The sequence below is a fragment of the Tachysurus fulvidraco genome, chromosome 21 (genome assembly GCF_022655615.1).
Source record: "Tachysurus fulvidraco isolate hzauxx_2018 chromosome 21, HZAU_PFXX_2.0, whole genome shotgun sequence".
NCBI lineage: Eukaryota > Metazoa > Chordata > Actinopteri > Siluriformes > Bagridae > Tachysurus > Tachysurus fulvidraco.
Genome location: NC_062538.1, coordinates 19,461,389 through 19,489,307, shown reverse-complemented (window position 1 = coordinate 19,489,307; position 27,919 = coordinate 19,461,389). Strand labels below are relative to the sequence as shown.

General features: G+C 36.4%; 3 protein-coding genes across 9 annotated transcripts in view; 2 read left to right on the top strand and 1 right to left on the bottom strand.

Annotated features, from left to right (window-relative positions):
* dnai1.2 (dynein, axonemal, intermediate chain 1, paralog 2) overlaps positions 1–5,668 on the bottom strand; it is a 26,161-nt gene extending 20,493 nt beyond the window's left edge. The window contains exons 1-13 of one of the 2 annotated variants that reach the window (XM_027152695.2): positions 5,337–5,668; positions 5,163–5,225; positions 4,977–5,072; positions 3,946–4,026; positions 3,736–3,862; positions 3,597–3,649; positions 3,338–3,493; positions 2,242–2,301; positions 1,218–1,346; positions 1,012–1,096; positions 798–915; positions 676–719; positions 341–588 (exon numbers count right to left, since the gene is read on the bottom strand). In XM_027152695.2, coding sequence (XP_027008496.2) covers positions 341–588; positions 676–719; positions 798–915; positions 1,012–1,096; positions 1,218–1,346; positions 2,242–2,301; positions 3,338–3,493; positions 3,597–3,649; positions 3,736–3,862; positions 3,946–4,026; positions 4,977–5,072; positions 5,163–5,225; positions 5,337–5,378 — 1,302 coding nt within the window. In that variant the 5' untranslated portion in view covers positions 5,379–5,668. The remainder of the gene's footprint in view (positions 1–340; positions 589–675; positions 720–797; positions 916–1,011; positions 1,097–1,217; positions 1,347–2,241; positions 2,302–3,337; positions 3,494–3,596; positions 3,650–3,735; positions 3,863–3,945; positions 4,027–4,976; positions 5,073–5,162; positions 5,226–5,336) is intronic. The other variant, XM_027152693.2, reaches the window with a different exon arrangement.
* Positions 5,651–12,831, top strand: zmat1 (zinc finger matrin-type 1). 5 transcript variants are annotated; one of them, XR_007138956.1, is made up of 8 exons: positions 5,890–6,122; positions 7,959–8,065; positions 8,149–8,238; positions 8,373–8,499; positions 8,610–8,882; positions 9,436–9,526; positions 9,613–10,546; positions 10,905–12,831. XR_007138956.1 is itself a non-coding variant. In XM_027152699.2 (8 exons), the coding sequence occupies exons 3-8, from the start codon at positions 8,033–8,035 to the stop codon at positions 10,493–10,495; spliced, it is 1,497 nt and encodes a 498-aa protein (XP_027008500.2). In that variant the 5' UTR covers positions 5,984–6,122; positions 6,758–6,810; positions 7,959–8,032; the 3' UTR covers positions 10,496–10,708. The 5 variants fall into 5 exon arrangements, 4 of the variants coding, with proteins under 4 accessions (XP_027008501.2, XP_027008497.2, XP_027008500.2 ...); XM_027152699.2 differs by lacking the exon at positions 10,905–12,831 and adding an exon at positions 6,758–6,810 and having other exon boundaries at positions 5,984–6,122; positions 9,613–10,708; XM_047805557.1 differs by lacking the exon at positions 10,905–12,831 and adding an exon at positions 6,758–6,815 and having other exon boundaries at positions 5,984–6,122; positions 9,613–10,708.
* Positions 12,832–16,877: 4,046 nt separating this feature from the next.
* cd8b (cd8 beta) lies at positions 16,878–25,282 on the top strand. Of its 2 annotated transcripts, XR_003441422.2 has the most exons (7): positions 16,878–17,057; positions 19,542–19,892; positions 21,127–21,216; positions 21,314–21,400; positions 21,715–21,805; positions 22,711–22,744; positions 23,493–25,282. XR_003441422.2 is itself a non-coding variant. In XM_027152619.2 (6 exons), the coding sequence occupies exons 1-6, from the start codon at positions 17,012–17,014 to the stop codon at positions 23,509–23,511; spliced, it is 627 nt and encodes a 208-aa protein (XP_027008420.2). In that variant the 5' UTR covers positions 16,885–17,011; the 3' UTR covers positions 23,512–25,282. The 2 variants fall into 2 exon arrangements, 1 of the variants encoding a protein (XP_027008420.2); XM_027152619.2 differs by lacking the exon at positions 21,715–21,805 and having other exon boundaries at positions 16,885–17,057.
* The last annotated feature ends 2,637 nt before the right edge of the window (positions 25,283–27,919 follow it).

The following is a 27,919-nucleotide window of genomic DNA, read 5'->3' as shown; positions in this document are numbered from 1 at the left end:
TTGTTTGTTTGTTTGTTTGTTTGTTTGTTTATTTATTATTACGTTTTTCTAATTTTCCTCTTAGCTCTTACATTATAATATAGTGTAACTCTTCATTTTCTCTGCCTTTGAGTTAACAACAATTAAAACACGTCATGTTTGTCATGTTATGTAACCGTAAAAAAACACCAAGCTCTCTGCCCTGAAGACTTTCCCCATGATGGATAACTCTGTAAACATTGGAGACTCCTTCCACTATTATTATCTGAGTCATTTCCAAGGCTGAACTTATCAATCAGCTATGAAATGTTTTGAATTGTTCATTTCTAACAACACTAAACGTTACTGTAGCGCCGCCTACCTGCCACACCGGGTCGGTGTGCTTGCCCGACTTGGCGGTGCTCATATAAACAGGCTGATCTCTGTCTTCCTTCAGGTTATACACTGCGACGTTACCATCGTAGAACCCCACCGCCACCAGGTAAGACAGCTGTTTGTGGATGTCCAGACACATGACCCCAGTTTTAGTGTGGAATATATACTCAGGGTTGGTGGAGTTCTTCAGGGAGTAGAAGAGCAGCATACCTCGTCCCTGCTTCATCAACTCGACTTGGAGGAAAAAAGATAACAGAACGCTCCAAAAATCCGTTCGGATGGAATACGTAAGTAGAAAAGGTGTATGAAAGGTGAACTCACATGACCCGAGTCCTACACCGAACAAGTCCGTGTATTTCTGATTCCTGGAATTGAAGAGAAATTATTTAGCAGTTCGTTTAGTTGAACAGTTTGACGGATGGTGTTGTACAGTGCGTACAGACCAGCAAAGCGCAGTGACTGAGAGATGTTTGGCTTTGTCGTATTGGAACTTCCACAGTGGCAGAAGCGTTCCCTCGTGTTCTCGAAACTCATCCGACGTGTCCTCAAAGTATTTAAAATCTAAAATACAGAAAGGACAGGAGAACGGAAAGACGGACACAATGTGGACACTTACATGATAGTTTTGGTCAGCAAATTTCATTGAGGAATAATTACCCTGAGCGATGTCATCAAAGGTGTTCTGAGTCACCATGCGCTCGATAATCTTGGCCGCTTTTGCCACTTTGGTAACATCGTCGCTCTGAGTGATGAAGGAGAAAGTTGTGATTGGTTACTGTTGGACGATATACTAATAATTTATGACTCATTAAATAATGATTGATGAAAAAATCCTTTGAACACAAATGACTCAAAGCTCCAACCTGATTCTCGACCAACACTGTCTTCTTCTTCCCTTTGTTGTCCTCCTTCTTGAACGAAAATGTCTTCTGTTTCTCCTTATTCTTCTCCTGCTTCTGGAGCTCCTCCACATAGGCATCATAGATCTCCCACTGCAAACACACACACACACACACACACACACACACACACACACACACACACACACACACACACACACACACACACACACACACACACACACACACAACAACAACAACAACATTTGAATATGAATAAGGTTATTTTATTCCATTGTCATTATGGGCCTCATATGTAACACTAACTACAAACAGATATATTCAGAAATTTCTTTACGACTTTGAAAATCCTGTTAGTCAGAAAAAAGTTCCTCTCCTATGAGAGACAGCAGAGAGCCAGTGAGAACGAGTTCCAACTAATTTACCCTGAATTTTAGATGTTATTCTGTTCTACCTTTCTGCCTCTGCCTTATCGACATTTTGTCCTTTGTACTTTCACACTGTTGTGAGCTTTACAAGGTTTTGAGCTCAAGAAGGTTTTGTGCTCAAATCTCAGGTCCACTAAGCTGCCACTTCTGGGCCCCTGAGCAAGGCCCTTAACCCTCAATTGCTCAGTCGTATAAAATGAAATAAAAAGTAAGTTAGATATATGTAAGTTATAATGAATAAGCTGTAAATGTACTGTGCTTTGCATTCTCTGGCTAACTGACATTCATCAATGTGCACATGTGAGTATGAGCAAAAAGAATCTTTTGTAAATCTGGCTGAAGTTTCTGGCCTAAAACCCCACAATCGTACTAATGATGCAACTGGTCCAATATCATTAAAAGTATATGACGATTTAAAAGTCTGGATGAATGGTTTTATGTTCTGAGTTATGTGATAAGTCGTATAAAAGATATATCGCCGTATTAACAAAAATCTTTAGTGCGGAACCAGCATACACGCAATTAGATCATTTTTTTTTCATATCTTCACAGCTATTAAATGACTCGATTAGAAAAGTCACAGAATTATCTGCTTTTACCTGATTAGCTGTAGCGCAGAAGGTGGCACGAGGAGGAGGTTCAGTTTGGCAGGCTCTTTCCTGCAGAAACAAAAATCACTTCGGTTTACGATAAAATCTTGATATATGGTTCTTCTTTGTTTAGATGTACAACCCATATGTTACAATATTTAACAAATATATAATATACAATATGCCCTGTGATGGGTTGGCACTCCGTCCAGGGTGTATCCTGCCTCGATGAACAAAAACACGATTGAGGCTCCCTGTGACCCGAGAAGTTCGGATAAGCGGTAGAAAATGAATGAATGAATGAATAATATACAATATTATTATTATTATTATTATTATTATTATTATTATTATTATTATTATTATTCATTAATTCATTTTCTACCGCTTATCCGAACTACCTCGGGTCACGGGGAGCCTGTGCCTATCTCACGCGTCATCGGGCATCGAGACAGGATGCAGCCTGGACGGAGTGCCAACCCATCACAGGGCACACACACACGCTCATTCACTCACACACTACGGACAATTTTCCAGAGATGCCAATCAACCTGCCATGCATGTCTTTGGACCGGGGGAGGAAACCGGAGTACCCGGAGGAAACCCCAGAGGCACGGGGAGGACATGCAAACTCCACACACACAAGGCTGAGTAGGGAATCGAACCCCCAACCCTGAAGGTGTGAGGCAAACATGCTAACCGATAGCCACCATGCCCCTCATTATTATTATTATTATTATTATTATTATTATTATTATTATTATTATTATTATTATTATTACAACATTCTATGTATACCTCAGTATATGTTTATTCATATAGTATGTTTACATTCTGTTGCACTTTACATTATATAGATAATGGAAGGAGTCTCCAGTATCAGTGATTTAAAACAAGCAACAAACCATTTTCCAATAAGTTTATCTAGTTTATATAATAACATTACATTTGAGCTTGTTTTGTGGATGTTCCATAACATTATATTTAATCATGAATGGATGAAACACATAAAATGTCATGTTCTATAACTGTAAATAAAGTAAATGAAATGTTTTATTCCTTGCTTTAATGTATTATGCTAGAGTTTGACTGAGCTGAAGCTTACTCTCTGAGGATTGTTGAGCGTCTGCGATGCTCTTTCGCTGAAGTTAAACTGGTTGGTGATTTTACGCTCTTTCTTCCCCTCCAGGACATCTACGCTGTCCGGTCTCTCCTCTCCAGTACTGTATTCTGCATCTCCTGCATCCTCAACCCCATCAGCCTGCATAACAACACAGCTATTCAACACTCCATCAGCTTTACGACTGATCTGTTTCACTTCATTTCTTCTTCCAACGAGTTGTAATGGGGATTTGTTTTATTACCGGAGTCGCAGGCTTGTCCTCATTTTCTGCTACAGAGGTTTCAGATGTTTTTTCTAAAACCGTAAACAATTCAATGGTTATTAATATGATATGAATAAACATGACGTGTTTATATTCTGACACACGGTAACCGTCCTACCCTCTGCAAAGCCATGCCTCGCTCTTTGTCTTCGAGCCTCATCAGAATCCTTATGCAGAAGGTTGCCCTCCAGCACAAAGTGAACCGCCAACTGATCCACGCTGCTGACCGGCTTATAGGAACGCTCCTATATGGAACACACAGCTTTTTTAATCACATGAGCTGTTTGAGATGTATACAATAATTAGCAGTAACAGCGAAGCACTTTACTTTGAAGCTGTATCTGACAATATTCTGTGGAGCATGTGGATTGTTTGCTGTCAGTATTCTTGTGAACTCCTCTTTCAGCTCCTAAGAAACGAAGCAAAAAAGAAAAGTGGATAATTAGCATGAAATGTGAAGGAAAGGATCATTTGATCTTAGTAGACCTCGGTGTCTATTGCTAGGCAACAACAACAAAAAAACAGAATTATAGTTATTTTTTCTAGTCAATCAAATAACTCTGGAGACTTTAAAGGCTCATGTGTCTTCACATGTTAGTAATAATTAAACCACAACGCTGTCGAATTCTCAATACACATATCACATATTAATGCACATGCTCTAATATATAGAAAATGGGAAAAAAAAATCTTCATGACTTGATCGTTATGGATCTAAATCTGCATCTGGATTTCTGCTTTGTAGACAAAGTGCTATGCCAATACAATTGAATTTACAAGAAACACCTCCAAATCTACTCTCTGCCTTCAACTCACTTTCATATATCAATAATCAAATGCTGTAAGGAAGCAAAAGAAAAAAAAAGACATATGATTTCTAACATCACCTTTAGTACATTATTACTAGCTCAGGTCAAATGGCCATTCTTAGAAAAAAAAAATCAAAGTGGAAAAGTCTTGGTTATCTTTCCCAAGCAAGATACTGCACAGAGCCTGTACAGCCTTGTATGAGGACATAACATTAGAATAAGAACTGAGAACAATGGAATGGTTTTTGCTGACAGGAACATTACAGTAACACAAATAACCACTCTTTACAGCAGTGGTGCACAAAAAAGCATTACACAATGCTCCTATTAAAGTTACTTGTGTTGCTTTTCTAAGTCTTTTTAAATCCCTTTATTTCTTATATGATTTTTTTTCTCTCCAAAGGCCAGAGTTCATGTGCTGTATTTTAAAATGTTTCCAGAACACATCAAAAAGGTTCTTTGGTAACACAGTGGGTGTTTTTTTTTTTTTTTTTTTTTTTTGATTATCTAAGAACTTTAAGGATCACTGGTCTTCTAAGAGCATCCTCACCGCCTCATTCAGGTCCAGCTGGTCTGGAGGTTTAACCAGAGTCTTCCCCTGCATCCACTCATCTCCGTCTCCGGTCTCTGTACCAACCTCTTCATCCTGCTCGGTGGAAAACACACGTGTTTATTCGAAACAAATTATAAATGTGACTAAATCTGAATCTGAGCTTTCCAGACATTTCAAACTGACCTTCTTTTTGTTGGAGACTTTTGCTCCCTTTACAGCAGGTGCTTTTAACTGGCTGTTAGATCCCTGTGTGAGACATTTAAGACACTAAACTTAAAGAGGGATATAAATCTGATGTTTTTCTGTGAGTACTTTCTGACAAACCCACACAAATACTTGTGTGTTTTACTACTTTACCTGTTTGGATCGCACTGCTCCAGGTTTCTGAGGCACTGGCATTTTGTTCCAACTCCTTCTTTAACTTGCTTTTCAGTTTGTTTGTTTGTTTTTTCGTCTTTAGGTTATATTTCAGCTTATATTTATACATATATACACCTTACCCGTGCTGCTAGTTGCTAATAGTATGTGCAGGTTGCCAGGAAACGGGTGGCCATGGAAACGAAAACAAACCTAATGGATGCGCATGCGTATTTTCGGTTATGGATTCGTCTAGCTGTAGCCTATGATGTCTAGTTAAATATTGCAACATATAAAGTATATATAGACCTCCTATACAACTGTGTGCTCAGCTGGGTGATACACACACACACACACACACACACACACACACACACACACACACACACACACACACACACACACACACACACACAAGTCAAGTGATTTTTTTTTTTTACCGATAAACCTTGTAAACGTGTTGTTTTTGGATCTGACTTTATAAGCATTTTAGTGGTTTTATTGGTACATGTCCATTTAAGTTTGTTTAACACAGACGAGTACATGAGCGGGTCTGGCGCATGCGCAGAACACCACCCCCGCCCTGTTATGTTTGGCTAGTCAGTGCTCTTTAGTTATGTCAGATAAAGTAGCTGTACCTTTTCCTTATCGATATTAAAATGTCTTTGTCGGAGGACAGCGTATCGTGTCCGACTGATAATAGTGTCACTGTTGATTTAGACTCGGTGTCTGTCTCAGAAACAGTGCTAAACAATACTAATGTCCATAGTTGTCATGTTGAACAAGGTGAGTCCGGTACAGTAATTACCCAAACATCTGTGTGCTACATGTGTTCAGACTGTTAGATCCCTGTTTTATACAAAAAAAGCACCTTAACGAGTCGTTCACCAGTTTCTGTTTAGCATACACCGCTAACCAATTGTTCGAGATGGAGGGGTTTTTAGCAATTAGCATGCTAGCTAGCAATTAGCGTGCTAGCTAGCGTTAGCTGCTTCATGGCTACTTCCCATCTTAAACAATAACATTCACCGGTTCATGGTATATTCAGCTTAGTTTAAAAAAAAAAATACATTCACAAGTCAAATGAACGATTTTAAACGATTCTAGAGAAATCTAGGTTGTTTATAATATCCAGAATATTTTTTTCTGATATTCTAAATCCTATTTATTAGCTAATATACTTGATCACTAGTACAGCAGATATGAGTTCTTTAATATTTAAATATTAAATATACTTAGACTTAAATATACTTAAAAACAAAAACTACAAAAACAAATTATTTTATGATTATTTGTATTTTGTTTTATTATTATTATTATTATTATTATTATTATTATTATGTTTGCTCCCAATCCCTATCTCTTTATTATTATTGTTATTATTATTAATTTTTTTTTCTTTTATTAAACCTATTTTTCAGCATACTGATTTGACATTAGTAATCAAGTGACTCTCTCTCCAAGCCTCTTTTGAGTCAGGTTTACATTACATTACATTACATTACATTACATTACAATATTACGCATTGATCATACTGTAGGTTTATTTCTAGATGTTCATTATATAAACTGATATGAAAAACACAGTCTGTTATAGTCTATAGTCATCGTGTACTAATCAGTATCAGTATTCTGAACACCTAAATATAAACTTTTTACAGTTTAATCCCAGGGGTTTCTTCACACTGATAACATGGAACTGAAAGTCATTAGACTCCAATGTCCTGTTTGTTAAAAAATGTTAGCTGTTCTTTAAATAAAATGTAAAAAAAAAAAAAACATTTGTATTTAAATCATGTAATTGCTAATGAACAGCAACACACAGACATTTTTTTGGTTCAAAACAATAGTCATATGAATGTGAAGTGATTCTCCCCAACACACACTTTTGACATCTTTTGAATTATTTTTTTTTAAATGATTTTCCTGACTTTCTTTGCTTTCTTAGATGTTGGCCTTCGGGCTATGACTACACAATAAAATCACACGATAAGCTTGAACCCGATAGATTGCAAATGATTAGCTTATTATTATTATTATTATTATTATTATTATTATTATTATTATTATTATTATTAATAATAATAAATCCATTTATTCAGGACAAACTTTGAAAGACTTATTTTGTGAGATTAGATTTATTTAACAATCTTTATCAGAAGTAAATTTAAAATCTTTTGTAGTGTCATGTACTTGATATATATATAAATACATAAAATTCAGATATTATATATATATATATATATATATATATATATATATATATATATATATAAACTTAAATACAAACATCAAAAACATCTCTGATATAACAGTATGTATGAATGAAAATGATATACAACCTATAATTTCACACTCCCCCTCCCCCCAATAAATATAAACTTTATTCTGATTTACTTCTAAACTCTTCTCAGCATGTACAGTATATTAGACACGATTAAAGAACAGCGATGTATTGCTGTACCGTATCATGTTCGTTTCCTGATCACACGTGTACTCTGATCCTAATAGTTTCACTTTGTGTGTATTGTAATGTAACACTTCTTGTCTGCATTGTGTGTAATGTTAATCATCGTTATGTAACTCCATACCTGTTTTTTTGTTTTGTTATTATCTTTGCAGACACCCAGAATGACAGTGAGCTGCTGAAAGGCCTGCTAACTGACACCTTCTGTCAGGTGTGTGAGGCAGTGTTGATGTTCGAGTCTCAGAGAGTCTCTCATTATGAGGTCCGTAAGAGCTTTTACATGTTCATATCACGCTGTTAATACATTCGGTTTTAGTAAAAGGAATGTCTTCTTTTTTCCCCCAGGGTAAGAAGCATGCCCAGCGAGTTCGAATCTACCTGCAGACCAAGAAAGCTGAAAGGAACAAGCAGAGCTGTGAGAGCAACAGCTTTCAGGTGAATTATCGTGAGCCTGTGTGGGTCACCTGCACATATTTTCCTTGAAAGATATGTTTATATTGAAATATTTGAGATTCTGATGCAAACTTGTGTTTTTTTTTTTTTGTTTTTGTATTTTTCCTTTTATACAGAGGGATCCGGAGAAGTTCTGCGAGCTGTGCAACATGGTGTTTAGCTCGCCGGTGGTCGCCAAGTCTCACTACAAGGGAAAAGTCCATTTCAAGAACACAAGGAAGTCCAGCGCCACATCTTCTCTAGGTTAATGATGCCAAAGGGGGCTAATAATTCTGAAGGACAGCAGAGCTCCTGCTTAATTTGTATACTACACAGTTTATCAGCATTGTAATCAGTCGTTAATTTGATTGCAGATGCCAGAACCGCGGGTCCTGCGGCTTCTCCCGTAACGGCCGTGGAGGACGCGGTGGAGCCGAAAGCACAGGACGCGCTTCAGGAACAAAAGAAAATCACAGATCCTTCTGCTCACATGGTCGACCTGAGTGACCCAGACAAGTACTGCAAACTGTGCACAGCTTCGTTTAACAACCCGGTGATGGCATCTGAACACTACAGCGGTCGCAAGCACCAGCGTAACCTGGCCCGCCAGGAGCAGCACAGTAAGCTGGGAGAGCAGTCAGAGCACGGTACTTTATCAGTGTTTGTCATTAACACCTCATAGCTGTAGCCGATTCCATGAATATTCATTCTTACTAGTCAGGAAATGAGGCAGCTTGTCAGATATACTACAACTAAAGGCAATTCAGGACATCACGATATTAACTATTTTATTACAAGCCGTTATAAACCAAAGCAGAAAGCACATCAAACTCTGCAGCTAGAAATGATTTCCATATTCAACACTTTTTTTTTTAGGTGATTTGTGATAACAGTGTTAATTAGTGCCTCTAGGTTTTTTTTCGAGCTGGAAATCGAGCAGTTCAACCAGGACTTGAACTGAACCTCAGTGTTTAACTTTAGCCTCAGTAGCATCTGGAAATAAGTCTGGATCCTCTAGCGAAAAGACATTGCTCTAAACTAGCGGAGTGAGATTGAGTGAGATTGGATAATGATTTGAGAACATTGCGCAGATAAAAGGAAAAAAGTCTTTTTTATTTTATTTTAGTCCAGGCTATTTGTTAGCATGTGCTGTTTTCTGATTTTCTTATTTTATTCTCCTCTTTCCATTTATTTCTCTAGCAAACCCCCTGACGTGTCCCCTCTGTCATCTGACTCTCAGCTCCGTAGACACATACCAGGCTCACATGAAAGCCAATAAACACAACATAAAGTAAGCGAGGCTTTTTTTCTGATCTGATATGTTAGCACCGCTGTATGTTCAGTTGGATTTACTCTTCACGTCCTCTTCTACCTCAGAGAAAAGAAGACGCAAGAAGATTTATGCCAAAAGAAGGTGTACGACTCGTTCCAGGACGAGCTGGCCGACTACATCCAGGTGCAGAGGTCTCGGGGACTGGAGCCCAAAACCGGGCAGGGATCCGAAACTCAGGATCACAGGAAAGCAGGGAGCAATGTAGAGGAAAGCGGAGAGTGCCATGTCCAGCCCCAGGTTGTCTCTCTCCAATCCCGTCTTCCTGCTCCTGCGTTCAGGACGCAGCCCCGGCGTCCGCCGTTTCATCCTCATCACAATCCTGCCGCTTTTAGAGGGAGATTCTGCGTGCCGAACCAGTGGGATCAGGGTTACTCATCTTACCCTCCTCCGCTCATCCCCGGGCTGACAGGAAAAGCATTACGCAGAGGGCGGAGCCCCGAATCGTATAGCTCATCTTCATCCTTCTCAGACTCTTCGTCTTCGGGTAGCAGCAGCAGCACCAGCAGCAGCAACGAGGACAGCAGAGACCAAACGAGGCGGAGGAAAAAGAGACGGGACGCTACGAAGAAAAAAAGAGAAGACAAGGATGAATCCAATGAGGATTTACGGAAGAGGAGGAGGGAAGACGGCAGCGCAAAGAAACCAACAAGACGGAAAGGAAGCTCTGATGAAGATCAAGGAAAGCGATGGAAGGTGAAAAAGCAGAGAGAAAGAGTTCCCAAGAAGAGACGGAGAGAAGAGGAGGAAAGAGAGTGGAACAGAGAGGCTCAGGTAGAGATGACAAAAGAAGACAGAGAAGCACAGGGCGAAGGATATAAAGAGGAGAAAACTAAGCACAAAAAAGAGAAGAGGAAACCGAAGGACAGAGAGGACAACAGGACAGAAGAGGAAAAGCTCTGGGACGAAACCATTTTGGGGATATTCTGATCGAGGAGGAGTGTGAGAACTCGTTCAAAACAAAATGACAGATTTATTCACATCAGTTATTTCTACACCACAAACTTCTACCTAACACAGACAACCAGCAAACACACACACACACTCTCTCTTTCTCTCTCTCTCTCTCTCTCTCTCTCTCTCTCTCTCTCTCTCTCTCTCTTACTCTCTCTCTCTCTCTCTCTCTCTTTCTTACTCTCTCTCTCCCTCTCTCTCTCTTACTCTCTCTTTCTCTCTCTCTCTCTCTCTCTCTTACTCTCTCCCTCTCTCTCTCTTACTCTCTCTTTCTCTCCCTCTCTCTCTCTCTCTCTCTCTCTCTCTCACTCTCTTTCTCTCACTCTCTCTCACTCTCTTTCTCTCACTCTCTCACTCGTTCAAAAAAAATTACAGATTTATTCACATCAGTTATTTCTACACCACAAACTTCTACCTAACACAGACAACCAGCAAACACACACATTCTCTCTCTCTCTCCCTCTCTCTCTCTTACTCTCTCTTTCTCCCTCTCTCCCTCTCTATCTCTCTCTCTCTCTCTCTCTCTCTCTCTCTCTCTCTCTCTCTCTCTCTCTCTCTCTCTCTCTCTCTCTCTCTCTCTCTCTCTCTCTCTCTCTCTCTCTCTCTCTCTCTCTTTTTACCAGATAAAATAAAATTTAATTCTGCACTTTACATTTTCTAATCCAGATGAATCATGATTGTGGTGTAAACGTCATCACTCTGCTGCTACTCTGTTTTTACACAACCGTATTAATTCAGGCATGTTGAGATTTTTAGATTAAGCCATATAACTTCTCAAAACACTAGAAAGAAATAAACACCACATACTCTAAAGTTTTAACTAAATGTTTTCTTTCTACGGTCGTGTTTAGCTAAGTTTGTATAATTCAGACATTTTTGGCTTCGTTATTTAATATAGAAAAAAAGCACAAAAAACAAGTTCAATCATAAATTTTGTGCAATTTTTTTTATCTACATTAATAAAAAAACAAAAAAAAAAAAACTAGGAAATCCTGGAGAAAATGTATACATGCAATAGAAGTATATGAAATCCTAAAAACAAATGTTCAGAGGTTTCAGAGAAAACGAAACATCTTTGCTTGCTGTTGAATTCATTTTATCCTGATTGTAATGCTAGAAACATGGATATCTTCATGGGGGCGAATACTTTTGCACAGCACTATAGCGCCTATGAGACTGTTGCAGCGACAAACCCAGACACAAGGAAGCGCTGTTTGACTGCAAGAGCGTTTTTGTCAGTGAGGAAAAACTAATGCTTGCTGGTCATTTGCAACAGATCAAGTGTCTGTAATTTGCTCGTATGAGATGGGACGGTTTGCATCGATTAGGAATTATTAACCCCTCGTTGTTTATTATGGAGAGGTTCTTATGATGATGCGCAAGCTTGAGTATATTTCTGTCTTGTCTAACAGGTGCATGTAGTGCAAATGAGGACACTTGGCTTTCACAGCTCACATCTGGCTCTCAGGTTAGACCTCATTTACCCCGAACGAAATATATACACTGCTTAAAGCAACAAACAACAACAACAACGCTACATACAAAAAAACGTCATGCAAACTCCAGGTTTGATGATCAATTAAAAAAAATGAGATCTCATATGAACTTGAAACTAATAGATTATTATAAAAAAAAGAAACTGGAGAATCTAGAAGATGAATAATCAAACAATTTGTGCAGTTTTCAGTGAACCGTGTAAATAGTCTGGTTGAGCTCGTGGATGTTCTGTAAGTCCAGTGGAATCCAAGCTCAAGGTTTCGTCCCGGTTGAGGGCCAGAACGTCTTTAGGAGAAGCTCTTCTTAAGTCTCTCTGTGTTTGATTTCGAGGAGCAGAAGTGTTTTCCTGACTGCAGTAAACAGAGGAGTCCATTGTATGGACGGATGACAAACAAAGCGTGTGTGTTTGAGTCAGCATGGCCTTCCTCCCGTTCTGTCCTTCTACCTGCAGAACTGTTATTCAGTGGACGCTTTGAGTTTATCCAAACCATACTTTGTAATATCTAGAGCCTGTATAAGATCATGCCATGGTCAGTAAATTTTGTAAATTTTCTGTAGCTTGATTAACTAAACATTTTATTTGTACCTGTGTGATTGTATGCTTTCTGCACCCTGTCCTCTGATTGGCTGTTTGGATAATTGCATTCATGTACAGGTGTAAATTGCGTGCGAGTGTGATGTAGAAATTCACATGGATATTGAGCATTTATGAAAATAACTGACTTCCTAATTGAATAATTGAAGATGACAGATTAGTGTAATATGTTTGTGGGAAAATGCATCATAAAGATTAAAATCCTTCCTCGTGTCTTGAATTTGATCGGTTTTCATGTCACTTTAAATACCTTTTACTTTGCAATTTCCGTGACATCCTCACCACTGCTTCTTAATGTTACATTAAACGAAAGATATTCATGTTTCAGAATGCTTTAGGATCGGGTACGTGAGAGGGATTTAGAATACAAATATTACAGTTTGTTTTTAAGAGTCTTGTTTTCCAGATGTTTGAGCTTTTTCGCATGAAAACCGAACGCACACGAACGCACACAACAATCAGCATCCCGTTCAGCGAGACTCTGAAGCCCCCTGAGATCTCCTGTTTTCAAAGAATCATGTGGTTATGTTCCCTGTGTCTCAGTCGAACCTTCGACCCTCTAAACGCGTGCGCTTTGCCCACATCCTCCCCTCTGTACGACCCTCCCGTATGCTCACGAGCTTCTGAAGACCTCCGAACGAGACTAAGCCTGCGGCCCCCTGAAACTCCCACATGAAGCCTCTTCTACCTCAGAATGTAGCAGCTGAAACTTTTCAGCATTTAACCTTTTTTGCATCTCAAAATGTTTTGCAGCTCTCCTCTATAAATGCACAGCTATGCGGATGAATTTTTCACAGCTTTAAAGTTTGACTGATATAAAGCAGTTTTTGATTTTTAAAGATTTTGGGGGTGGGCTTGTTAATAGGGTTTGGGGGGGGGGGTGTATACTTTTGCAAGGCAGTAAAGCTAATATCTGATGTTGCGATGGAACCACAAGGCGAAAGCTTATGGCCACCGATTAGCATCATAACTCAGTTGATGAAATTAAATGTTGTGTCAGTGTGTTGTTGTGTAGCACACTCAAATTCCATGCGGTTTATTTACTTTTTCATCTCTCACGGCTTTCGGGAAACATCTTGTCGTTTGTATAAAGGTGACTAAAACCTCACTAGCTAGGTGTAATTTCCTGATGATGAAGTTATTTAAAAGCTCTAATGTTCTAATGTTTAGCTGTTTCACATTTAAAGCATTTTAACAAAGTAAAACTTTACTCGTGGTTAAGAAACATTTCAGTTCAGAAACTTCTGATGTTTTTGTATATAGAAGAAAAGTGTATGATGCCTAATAACACTTTTCTCCAATCCTTTTATTAAGAAATCTCTAATAGATTTAATTATATATAAATAGAAATCGAATGGTACAGCTGCCGGAATTGTACTTAGACTCCTCTGAATAGGAGAATAAACTTTATACTGATGTATATTTATGCGTGAATAGAATTATTTAGCGGTAACCAAGCGATAACGATAATATAGATGTTTTGCGTTTGCATGCCAAACACATCCTGACTGATTAGATAAGCGAAGGCTGTAAACAGCACGTGGTAGTCGATCCCCAGATCTGTTTTATCTTTTGAATTCTACTTGTACAAATTGGTATGATGACGATATGAAGATCAGGGAAAGTTGTAGCACAGAATAATATATCATATAATATCATTCTATATATATTTTTATCACTATATCAACCCAGTTCCTACTCCTTTACAGATTATATTAAGAAATAATTCTATACCAAGCACATTTTTGTTGCTATTAATTTCGATGCCCTGATTTAGTACTTGTTTTTTGTTTAAAAATAAAAGGCACCTCATGCGCCTTCTGAGGTAAAAAAGTGAGATGAGGTAAAAGAGTGAGGTAAAACCTTTTTATCTAATGTTATAACATGAAGACTGATAAAGGTTCATTATTATTATTATTGTTGTTTTTTGCTTAAAAATGAAAGGCACCTCATGCGCCTGCTGAGGTAAAAAAGTGAGATGAGGTAAAAGAGTGAGATAAAACAGTGAGGTAAAACCTTTTTATCTAATGTTATAACAGATGAAGACTTATAAAGGTTCATTATTATTATTATTGTTTTTCACTTAAAATGAAAGGCACCTCATGTGCCTGCTGAGGTAAAAAAGTGAGATGAGATAAAACAGTGAGGTAAAACCTTTTTATCTAATGTTATAACAGATGAAGGCTTATAAAGGTTCATTATTATTATTATTGTTTTTCACTTAAAAATGAAAGGCACCTCATGTGCCTGCTGAGGTAAAAAAAAAGTGAGATGAGGTAAAAGAGTGAGGTAAAACCTTTTTATCTAATGTTATAACAGATGAAGACTGATAAAGGTTCATTATTATTATTATTGTTTTTTGCTTAAAAATGAAAGGCACCTCATGTGCCTGCTGAGGTAAAAAAGTGAGATGAGGTAAAAGAGTGAGGTAAAACCTTTTTATCTAATGTTATAACAGATGAAGACTGATAAAGGTTCATTATTATTATTATTTTTTCGCTTAAAAATGAAAGGCACCTCGTGTGCCTGCTGAGGTAAAAAAAAGTGAGATGAGGTAAAAGAGTGAGGTAAAACCTTTTTATCTAATGTTATAACAGATGAAGATTGATTGAAAGGTTCATTATTATTATTATTATTATTATTGTTTTTTGCTTAAAAATGAAAGGCACCTCATGCGCCTGCTGAGGTAAAAAGTGAGATGAGGTAAAAGAGTGAGATAAAAGAGTGAGGTAAAACCTTTTTATTTAATGTTATAACAGATGAAGACTGATAAAGGTTCATTATTATTATTATTGTTTTTCACTTAAAAATGAAAGGCACCTCATGTGCCTGCTTAGGTAAAAAAAGTGAGATGAGGTAAAAGAGTGAGGTAAAACCTTTTTATCTAATGTTATAACAGATGAAGACTGATAAAGGTTCATTATTATTATTATTTTTTCGCTTAAAAATGAAAGGCACCTCGTGTGCCTGCTGAGGTAAAAAAAAGTGAGATGAGGTAAAAGAGTGAGGTAAAACCTTTTTATCTAATGTTATAACAGATGAAGATTGATTGAAAGGTTCATTATTATTATTATTATTATTATTGTTTTTTGCTTAAAAATGAAAGGCACCTCATGCGCCTGCTGAGGTAAAAAGTGAGATGAGGTAAAAGAGTGAGATAAAAGAGTGAGGTAAAACCTTTTTATTTAATGTTATAACAGATGAAGACTGATAAAGGTTCATTATTATTATTATTGTTTTTCACTTAAAAATGAAAGGCACCTCATGTGCCTGCTTAGGTAAAAAAAGTGAGATGAGGTAAAAGAGTGAGGTAAAACCTTTTTATCTAATGTTATAACAGATGAAGATTGATTGAAAGGTTCATTTTTATTATTATTGCTTAAAAAAGGCCTATATACAGTTCCTGCTCTAAGACAGTGTCTCATGCATGTGCATCGATATTAAACTATGAAATAAAATGTGTGATCAAACTCTGGTTAGAGCGTACAAAGCCGTGTTTGTGTGGTTTGTGTAGTCTAACTCCAGTAGTGTGGATGTGCTGGTGGTGTGTGCAGATGTTGGGCTAGGTCACACACCTGGGCATGAGGTAGCGAAAAGAACGCACAAAGAGCGGCGAAATCTACTACGAATTTCATGCCGACTCGAAAGGATTTAGTGGAAGCTTTGGGAAGAATGAAGTGAAATATATTTTTATTTTAGTCTTTGTCTTTTTTAAGTATATTCAAAATTATAGCATTAACCAGACGTCTTTAAACAGAGCTTATTTTTTATTTCAAAACATTAATCCGTGTAGCCTGATGATATTTTTATTCACCTCACCTCATTTTTATAATCCAACCTCAATCCATAATGTTCTATAAGTCAGTACACTGATTGTTATTTAGCCTGAAGTTTAAATCAAGTATTTTAATGCGATCGAGAACAAATAAAGTTTAATAACGAGCATAAAAAAAAAATTTAAACTATAAAATATTAAGATATTCAACGTATGGTTATATTTTATAATATATATCAGTCTGATTTCTGCATTAAATAGCACAATTATTTGGATTAAATAATAATCATTGGACTTATAAAGCATCTAAATCTTCAATCTTTAAGTTTCTGTTCATTATATTGTAGCAAGAAGCAATTATTAAAGACTGTGTGTGTGTGTGTGTGTGTCTTTGTGTGTCTGTGTGTGTGTGTGTGTGTGTGTGTGTGTGTGTGTGTGTGTGTGTGTGTGAGAGAGAGAGAGAGAGACTCACACTCTGATAGGTTCACTGAGTGGCTGGGCTCAACACACTCCAGTTCCTCCCTGCTTTATGACATAAGAAGAAGGACGAGCAGCAAAAACACCAAAGCAAGCACACACACACACCCATACACACACACACACACCCCGTGCTGCATGCCTAAAGATGACCCTCAATCATATCTGGAGCTTTATCTGCTTTCTGACAGCAGGTAGGATTTTTCCAAATTAAATTTAAACACCGAAATTCTATCACACCGAAATTCGGCCTCTCTCGACTGTGACGCTGTTTACTAAGTGATTGATCATTATTTACGTGAATTGTCCTAATTGGTTTTAAATGAGGAAGTAATTAGTAATGAATTCTTTTCTATGGACATAATTATATTACATGATTATATTATTATATTATATGTATGTATTTTGTCTGTGTGTTTTTGTTTTTTTTGAAGTATGTTGTCAGTAGGCCCGATGATGCTTTTTAATCTTGAGTGTGTTAACGATGATAAAATGTCAGGTCTCAGAGCAAAAAAGTTGACTGTATGTGCAGAAACATTCAAATTTTGCTCGTGTTCAGTAAATAGAGTGACTCTGTGTTGGTGTCGGACATGACAAGGATGTCAACGATGAAAGTAAAAGAAGAGTCAAATACGCATTTAGTACTGATTAAACTCTTACTCATAGAATCTATGTACTGATTCTATGCTTGTATATATACATTATATACTGATTATATGCAAATATATATAGGTTATAATCTCTATATACTGATTTTATGCTTATATACTGATTATAAGCACTGTATACTGATTATACACTTATATATAGGTTATGAGCTCTAGATACTGATTATAAACATATATAGGTTATAAACTCTATACTGATTAGAAGCGCTATATACTGATTATAAACATATATAGGTTATAAGCTCTATATATTGATTATAAGCATGATATACTGATTATAAACTTATATATCTGTTATAAGCTCTGTATACTGTTATATACTGCTTATAAGCTCTGTATACTGATTGTATGCTTGTATGCTGGTTATAAGCTCTAAATACTGATGTAATTCTTAAATACTGTTATAAGCTCTATGATGATACTGTACTGATGATACACTTCTATACTGGTTATAAGCACCGTATATTGATCATAAGCTTATTTTATCGCCTTATAAGCCTATATACCTATAAATAAAGGTATAAAAGCACGGTATACTGATTACTTGCATATTGATGATACACTTCTATACTGGTTATAAGCTCTGTATACAAATGTTACACTTATATACTTGCTATAAAGTCTAAAGTCAGATCGTACACCTAATTACTCATTATCTACTTATATACTGATTATAAATTGATTATATTTCAAGTCTCCTCAAAATTATGGAATGATAAGCTTATACACTGATTATATACTCAAAAACCTATATGCTGATTTTACAGTTACATACTGATTATGTTATATACACTGATTACACGGTTATGTATAATTACCAGCTAAATATACTGATTATAAGCTTTGTATGCTGATTATAAGCTTTGTATGCTGATTATAAGCTCTGTATGCTGATTATAAGCTACATATGTTGATTATAAACTCTGTATGCTGATTATAGACCAAGACATTGAACACAGAACAAAGTTACAGAACGTAGTTCAGTTGATATCAATCTCGTATCTCGTAGCATTTCAACACTCGTATCTTTCTTGCGGTAACAAGTAAGTTGGTATAATTATTTTTCCGAAACAGGTTATTTCTGTTCTTTTCACATGAACTCCTTTATGTTAACTCAGATTTTCAGACCACTTCGATTTTCTGTCTCCAGACTGCAAAAGCGTGGAAGCCGTACCTGAGATCGTTTCAGCACTTTTCTCTTTTTAACTCTACACAGCAGTCTGTCTCCAGACGAGTGAGGAAAATCAATTTTGCAAGAGGAGACTGTAAAATTTTCTATGAGGCCCTTTTCCAAACCAGGCTTTGTTTGTCATGTTGCAATTTCTGTTCTTACAAAATAATAGTGGTAAATGGAACAGATTTATATTGGTAAATGTGCTTGTTGCTTGTTTTTCCTGTCTGTTGTTTCCAATCTGTTGTTGCGTAAGTGGTTCAGCGAGTATATCGAATGTAGACATGTTGTGTTCTGTAAGCACTACAACACCACACACACAGACCGTGCTGTTCGGGGAAAATAATGAACGAGTGTTTTATTCCTCTTACACCACAGACGTTTGCGAGCGCTGATTTGTTTGTTATTTATTTAATAATGACACACTGCACATTTGATCCATTTAAAGTTGCTGGTAGCATTGTGGAATAAGTTGGTTACGACTCACGTTTTGTGGAGCAAAAAAACAGGCTCCGTTAAGTGAATAAGACGTTGTCGTGTTCACGTGAAACCGCAACACGCAGCATCCCGAAGCTGTCCCGTGTAACTTCGTTACCGCTGGCCTTGTTTTGTTCAGCTGATGCAGGCTTGCTGTTGATCCTGAGGATGTTTTGCAGCTCAAAAGATTAAAGGCGACGAGAAAGCTCTAAAGAACAGTGTTACAGCGAACATTAGGAAGAAAGTAAAAAATTTGAAAAAGGCTTATATTTATTGAGAAAATCGATAGTATTTTTACATGATTATCATCACAGCTGTAGTTTCTGGAGATTCATTTAATAACTTCTTTTATTTTTTTCCAGCCTCTGCGGTAACAGTGTCCTACCCGAGCATCAACGGCACCGAGGACCTGACATGCTGCTGTCCGGACCACCAGTGTATGCAGGCGTACTGGTACCGTTTACTTCAGGGAAGCGACACACCCGAGTTCATAGTGTATATCAACAACTTGAAAATTCATGAATTTGGAAAATCCATTGACAAAAACCGCTTCAAGGCAACTGCATTCGACTCACAAAAGATATGTTACACGCTGCGCATCTCTGGCTTACAGAAGCAAGATGCAGGTTTCTACTCGTGTGTGATCAAAACTCAGAATTCAGCACAAAATCCCAAAGATCTGATGCCTGACGGATACGTCATCTGGCCAGGAGGTCTCTATTTTCTTGTTCTCTAGATCTCTTAACTTCATTATCGTAAGGACTAAATTCTTCATTCACATAATTCATATTAACAACAAAACTCGAGATGTAGAATTAGTCCAGGGGAAAAACTCCCTGGATGAGATCTTTATTAGTTCCTAAAGGGAACTTGTTCCTTTCTGAGCAACTCTGAATAGTGAGATTCAGCATTATTATTCTTGTTATTAAACGCTACTGTAAGTGCCTCGATGTTCAGGATGTTCAGGATGAATGGATTGGGAATTAAGGAGCCTGGCACGAGCGTAGGACTGCGTTTATGATGGCATAAGGGTTAGCAAGGGTTTTAGACCTTTTAATAGATTAAGAAAGACTGTTTAGCTTCACTGTAAACATCATGATCACACTCGCTAGTGAACAGACTCTCGGATTGATTCGTATATATAAAATTAGGAAGTAGAAGGTTAGGGTTTGTGATTTGTCCGGTTTCAGGTTTCATTATTCACAGCATGTGTGTAGCTAACGATCATGTTCCTAACTCTAATTACAAAGAACATGAAGATTATGAGTAAAAATCCTGTCGTTATTATGTCTTGTCTCACACGCCATGAGCCTAGGAAGTCTTTGGCATCAGTTCAGTTCTTATTACTTATTACTTTGTAACTGCAGTGAAACTAATAGGATATTTGATATATTTTTGTATTTAAGAGAGAAACTTTGTAAGTCTGGACCTAGACTAGTAGAAGGTTCAGGGGTTAAACAGGATGTGTTTAAAGGTACAAGCCGTTTTTACGGGCGTTCAGCAACATCAGCGCATTGAAGCGACTGTTTAGAAATGACACGTTAAGGCACAGATATTTACTATTTGTTTCTGTGTACGATATAGCGGCCTGAGAGAAACCCCATCAGACGTCACAAAAGAACTTTGACTAGTATTTCTTTAAGAAAACATAAATATGTTTAGATTTACTGTAATCTCTTTTCAGAGATGATTGCGTCAGAATAACAAACACGTCTGGAAAATCACACACAGGATTATTTCATTACAATAAATGCCGCTGACTGCTTTTAAACAATCCCTGTGTTGCTGACTTTGTCTTGCAAATCCTGGAGAACTATATATAAGTAGAAAATGTCCACATTTCTAAAGGCCACTCTATTAGGAACCACATGGTGTAGCTTCTTCTTTGTTTCTGATGGTAATAATGTGCTGTTTTATTTCTTTACTGTATGTATTGTTTTTTTTCAGTAATCATATCAACTCCGGCACCATCAACAGTGAAAACTCCAAAGCGTAGGAAGCCTCAGCCTAACAAGTGCAAACCCAGCAATCCGAAAGGTACAGGCTTGGTGTGTGGTGATGTCGAAGATCTTTCTAAATCGTCTGCTTTGTGAATGAAATGTTCTTCAATCTGTTTAATGTGGGTATGTCGCAGGGTGCAAGTCTCTGGTTCTTTGGTCAGGCATCGGTGCTGTTCTGCTCCTGGTGGTGGTCCTGATCTCAACACTGTATTACTACAGCAGTGAGTACACACACACACACACACACACACACACACACGCACACACACAGTCTTTAATGCTGTTATTTTTTATTACATTTTTGCAGATGTATTACATGTTACAGAATGAGATCAGAAACAAAACAATAAATAAAATAAAATCTAATTAAAAAAATTATAATAATATATATTTATTTATTTAAATAAATTATAAAAAATTAATAAAATAAAAATAATAATATAATTTAATAATATAATTATTAACTAACAATAATTAGGTTCTCAGTAAAACCCTGAAAAAAGTTTTGTAAAAGAGTATTTGATTTTTTTTCAAGGTGGATTCATTACAATTGCTCCCGTATCCGATCCTCGTGTGATCGGGCAGGTTTCCATTTAAGAAGGATGGCACTCCTAGCCAAAACGTTGGTGAGGGCAATGACGCCACGTGTTGTGGACGATACAGCTGAAGCAGGAGAACACGCAGTCTTTAATAACTGTTACCTGCTACAATATAATTAACAAAAACGTAGAAAACTGAAAACTGAAGATTTTGGTGGTTCAGAAGTTAATTAAATAATTGATATTTAATCCAAATAATGTGATATTTAATACAGAATTAGTTCAATAGTATATATTATACAATATAACCGTATATTGCGTGATATTTTAATATGGGACATTTTATTGTTTTGAAATTTTTATGTTTTATGTTAAACTTTATTTCTTCTTGAAAGCATTCATTAAAATACTCGATTTTAATCTCCAGGTTAAATAACACAAGCAGTTTACTGAACATTATGGATTGAGGTCAGATTATAAAAATTAAGATGAGATGAGGCGGAAAAATTATATCACGCTTTTCATATTCTGTCGAATTTGACGATAAGTGACGATAAAACATCTTCGAACATATCGCCGATCATTCTTCATTCTTCGTTGTAGAATTTGTTTATTATTAACATAGATTATCTAACATAGTGTCCATCATACTGAAGTCGCAACGGATTGACCGAGTGGTTACTATAGAAACGCTTTAACACTTTAAGATGAGAGTTAATATAAACCTGTGATTCAGTAATCAGACAGTTATCTGGACCAATCAGAGCAGAGCATTCAGCAGCACCTTGGTATATAAAAGAGGGATACAGGAATGATTCAGAAATAGATTTCGTATTACGACTCCACTTTATTTAATCACGCTACACCTTTTATTTTACCTTTTATCTACACACAGTCTTTTATTTCCTGTACAGTCTTATTGTGTGTAAACACAGTAATATGTGTATTATGATGTAACTTTCTCACACCATTTGGGTTTCTTTTGGAAACAGGGCTACCCAAGAAGTGCAGACATCACTTTGTTAAGTGAGTTCGGATTTACTTTACTTTTTATGTCGTACTGTAAGTTTTAAATAAAGATGTGTTCTGATTTCTTCTGTGTCTACCATCGTGTCTTTACACAGACTTTTCAGTGTTATTATTGTAATCCATCTGATCTTAATGTCTAGACTGCTCTTGTGTCCTGAACACCTCGTTAAGGAGGATAGAAAGAGTTTGTAGAGTTTGTTTCATTTCCCATGTTCAGTTTTCTATAAAGGTTCTGGAATATCAGCCCAAATCTAAACTTGTGGCAAAATCCTAGAGTAAAAATCTGTAAAATAAAAAACATTTTTATTTGAATACGAACCAAATATTCTGCTTGTTTTGCTAACAGTTCTAAGCTGTTTATTACTTCATTACAACTTTTTTATTCCTGAACTTTCCAACAGCTCATTATGTCCAACCTTGTTTATTTAAATTATTTATTTATTTAGTTTTATTGATTTATTGATTTATTTGTTTGTTTGTCTATCTATCTATCTATCTATCTATCTATCTATCTATCTATCTATCTATCTATCTATCTATCTATCTATCTATCTATCTATCTATTTATTTATTGCATTATCAAGGTTTGGATTAATCTTGTTTGATTCTAAAAGAACCTGATATTAATAATAATAAAAAAAAGTTATCAATTAACTAGGGGCTTGATTACTGTAAATGTGTTTTTATCCTATTTGTTTAACGAGTTATAAGATCGTGATTGTCTTCTGTTTGGTTTGCAAAACAGAACGAGGCAGCTGAGCTGAGACAGGACGAGACGAGACGAGACAGGACGAGACATCACTCCATCGTGGCAAACCTTTTTTTTTCTTCCTGTAAATAAATCATCTGTACAATGAAACATCCTTTTTTTTACGCCTTCTTGCAGACGCCCTTCCCTCGGGCTCGAATAAGAGACTACAGTCAAGGCTGTACAGTAGTTCTCTTTCCCTCCTTGTTCTGTAATGTTTATATTTATTTATTTCTTCAGCATGATGCTTTTTTATTACAGATTACAATCATCTAAGCAACTAAGTAAGTTTTATTGACCCAGGATTAAAACGTTCCTAGCTTGGACTCGACACAGGGAACAAGTTGAATGAAGTCCTTTGAGTGAAGATCGTAATGTTAATGATTTTTAATAGAATAATAGAAGTGGCTCAAAGTTCGACTTAGTACTGCAGAGACGGATAGGATTTCTCATACACTTCTTTTCTAAATTGTAACATAGTAAAAGAAAACATGGTATTTGAAAAAGCTTGTTTTTTTGTTGATTTTGTCTTTTGATGTTGAAATTTTTAGCTGAAGTTCAAGCGATTCTGTCGCATTATAAAGCAGCCACTTTGCCCCAGAGTTGCTTGAATTCTAGAAGGAGAAAGACAAAGAAATTCAGCTCGTCCTGAAGTTGAGTCTTTTCCCAAAAGCTGTTTTATTGCTCTTTAGAAAGCTTCAGTATTTGTTCATGGATCGTTTTTGTCCATTTACAGTTACTTACAGTATAAAGGTTTGTAAGATCCATATAAGAAGTCGTTTCCTTACCAGCTGCTTGTTTTCTCTCTCGGGAAGTTAAATAGAAATGCAGCTTGTCATGTTACTCGTGTTACCTTTTAGTCCTGAAAACTTTCATGTGTTGAAAAAACTTACAAAATGCTGAGACTGAAGACTCCTTCCTTAAGTTTTTAATAAATACAGTATGTCCTCACAGAAAACATCACAGTTACATATCGACAATAACACATAAAGAGATATTTTCTGTGCTAGTCTCCTCGTACGCTAACGATAACGTATTTCAACAGAGCTTTAAAGTACAGTACACAAATCGACACTTTCTGACCAATCAGAATCGAGAATTAAGCAGCACTGTGGTTTAAAGAATACATTAACTAGTGTCTGTTCTGTCCATCGCTATAAATTTTGCCAATTTACAACCACAAGCATGTTAGTATTTGAATTATTTTTTTTTATCACAGAATGGCGTACACACTTGTCGATTTACAAATAAATCAGTTAATACAGATATAATAAATGATATATTCACTCATTTAATACTGAATTTGTTAAGCGTATTAATACTGTGAGTAATGAGACTTAACGCTAGTTTATTATCCGTCATGCTTTTTACGCTAGCTAGTGGGACAGTTTTGAGAAACGATCTAGCTTCATATTGCAGGTTCAATTTCAAGCTACAGAGTGATAAGAAATGGAAAAACTCATTAGTAATCGTTTGGCTGTGCGTGATTTAATGAAGGACATCTAGCTCATTCACCTGAATGCTTCTGTAACTTTCTAGTTTCCAAAAAAATATATATATCTTTTTCCATTCAAAGTATTTTTGTATTTATTTGTTGTACTGTTTTGTACTGAATCTTTTCTCCCAAAGATCAACCCATTTAATGTTTCAGCTAAAAATGTGGGTTTTTTGTGTGAAATTTCTTTATTTTCAAAAGTTGGATGTACAAGTTGTGTTAGAAATATGTTTTACGGCTTGTGAAACACGTCACGGTCGTTTTTAGAACTGAATAAAGGAGCTTTATCGACCATGTGCTTTATTTATTTTATTCGTCCTATTTCTTTTCATTGTTTTGATATAATGAGTGAATTTGCACCACATTACTTTCACACTACCTCTCTGTGTCACATATGTGAGGGTGTGGTGGTTTATGTGTTTGACTGTTAGCTCAAGTTTCCCTCTCTGTGTGTGTGTGTTTTTTCTCTGTGCGAAGGTGTGTGTGCTACAAAGGTGGGCGATATAACAAAAATATTATATGATGATGCTTGACGACTGTGATCCGTGACACCTTTGCTAGCAAACTTTGTTGATGCTGTGATCTCTGTAAAGTATATGAACACACACATGCATTATTTCTTCCCGGCTTATGAATATTTTTCTTCCATCCAGATAGCACCAATAATAAGGAGCGTAGACGTCGTGACAGGTTTCTAGCGCCATTAAGCCACTGCGATGTGATCTGCAGCTGTCGTGTTTTATATGAACAACCTCTTTCCTGTGCAGTGACAGAGTAGGGCAGAGAGAAACCTCTCTATCTCTCTCTCTCATCGCTCGTTCAGCTTTGAGCTCCTTTATCGCTGAGCTGAAACAAAAAGACCACAGAGAAACCACAGACCCGGCCGCAGCTACAGCGTCACAGGCACACGGAGACGAGCTCAGAGCTCGTTACACTCAGTACTCAGTACTTACTCTAGTCCCTTCTTTTCTATGAACATCACCACCGTGTCGACACTTCGGCACGGTTAATAGATCATTCAGGGAACAATGGTTTGGCAGGAGCAGGAGGACAATCTGAAAAATGTTCAAAGTTTTACAGATGCACATAATGACAACATTTTACACCTGGTTCAAGGTGACCTTTCAAATTGGGTGCTTTAAAAAGTCTGAGAAATTTGGAAAATTTGACTCTCGTGATTTCAAATAATTATTTCTTACCTAATGACTACATGTGTAAGTGTTTACAGCATTTATAACATATATACTACATACAGTACTCGCTTCCGTACTAATGACCTCTTTCAACCAACACAAAGCTCCATTTTTGGTTTCAGTATGAAATTAATGCCACATCGTGCACCTTGTGCACTGCTTTACATACCATTTGTTCATTTATGTATATAATATCTATATATATTTATATATGTCATGATAATATATAATCTATATGATAATCATGATGATATCATGTCATGATAATAACGTCATGATAATATATAATCTAAAGTCGTCATGATAAATACATACAATGATGATTTATAAGATAATTATATATTAAATATTGTCCCCGTGTATAAAAGCAGCAAAAATCTGTACCTTGACATCTTGAAATGAATTTTCTAAATAACTTAATTAATTAAAATAATTAGTAAAATTAATAAAACTTAAAATAATTAAATAATAGTTTTCTAAATACTTTTTGGATTTAATATTTTAATATTATTTTGTAATAAATATTGTTTGTGTGTTTTCCATTGTTCTGTTTCTATTGTGATCAATTGAACAACAAAAGACAAAGAACCAAAGCCCAAGTATGTCATTATTTATATGTTGTTTTATTTAATATATATTACATACCTGCTATTTCTTCTTTTGATTCATTCATTCATTCATTCATTCATTCATTCATTCATTCATTCATGTGTATATGCATTTACTTAGTTTTTATACTTGGTTGTTGTTTTTTGTACAGTTTTCTGTTTTTCTTTTAAGAACAATCAAGTTCATAGTTCGCATGAAATCTTGACATGGTTTCATCATGAATTAGCAGCATGCTGGAGTCTAAAGTTCTTTTCTTGTGGAAATAAAAAGTGAGAGAACACGATACTGTGTTAAATTTGTCTTTCGGTTCGTTTTATTTGAAAAGCATCGAGATTCGTTCATTCTTCGTTATACATTTCATTTCATTCTTTCTTATTTATTGAATGCATTTAAGCATTGAGTTGTAACCTCCAGGGAAATGCTCTGAGATAGAAAGTACTGCATGTACAGTACATATATACACTTTAAGCCTGGGCTATACAATTGGCGGCCCTTCAAGTAGCCTAGTGTGAAAAATACATCTCTGTAATAAATTTAGTTCAGTCGTCACGTTAGGTGAGCGGTGCGAGAAGCCTCTCCTGTCAGACGTGATGACTGACAGGCCGATGACAGATAAGGAACTTTGGTTAGTATCATTTCTTCAGTTCATTTCTTCCTTCAGTTTTTTTTTTTTACAAAATATAATTCCATGAAACAATCACTCTATTCTATTACCCAAACTCTACTGACACGTGCGAATCGTCATTTTCACACGTGAACGTCATTAAAACCAGCTTCAATGTTTTCAATTATTTTTTTATACATCTCAGTGATCTGGCTCTAGAAAAGATCTGGCTGTAGAACAAAAGTCTACTTGGGTGTCTTACAATGCACCGATGTTGTTGTAATGCAGATTCAAAATACAACATGAGCAAATTAAATGTCTTATGGTGTAAAAATACTACATATGGGCTCCTATATTGTTGTTGTGTCATCACTTATATTGTAAGCCAGATCTCTGCGGCCCCTCATTTGGGATGCCTTTCATAAACTGGCCCTATGACAAACTAATTAAATAGCCTTGCTTTAAGCTCACTGACAATAATGTCGAGTTTAACATGAGCTACAATGCAGATGGGTTGAATTTT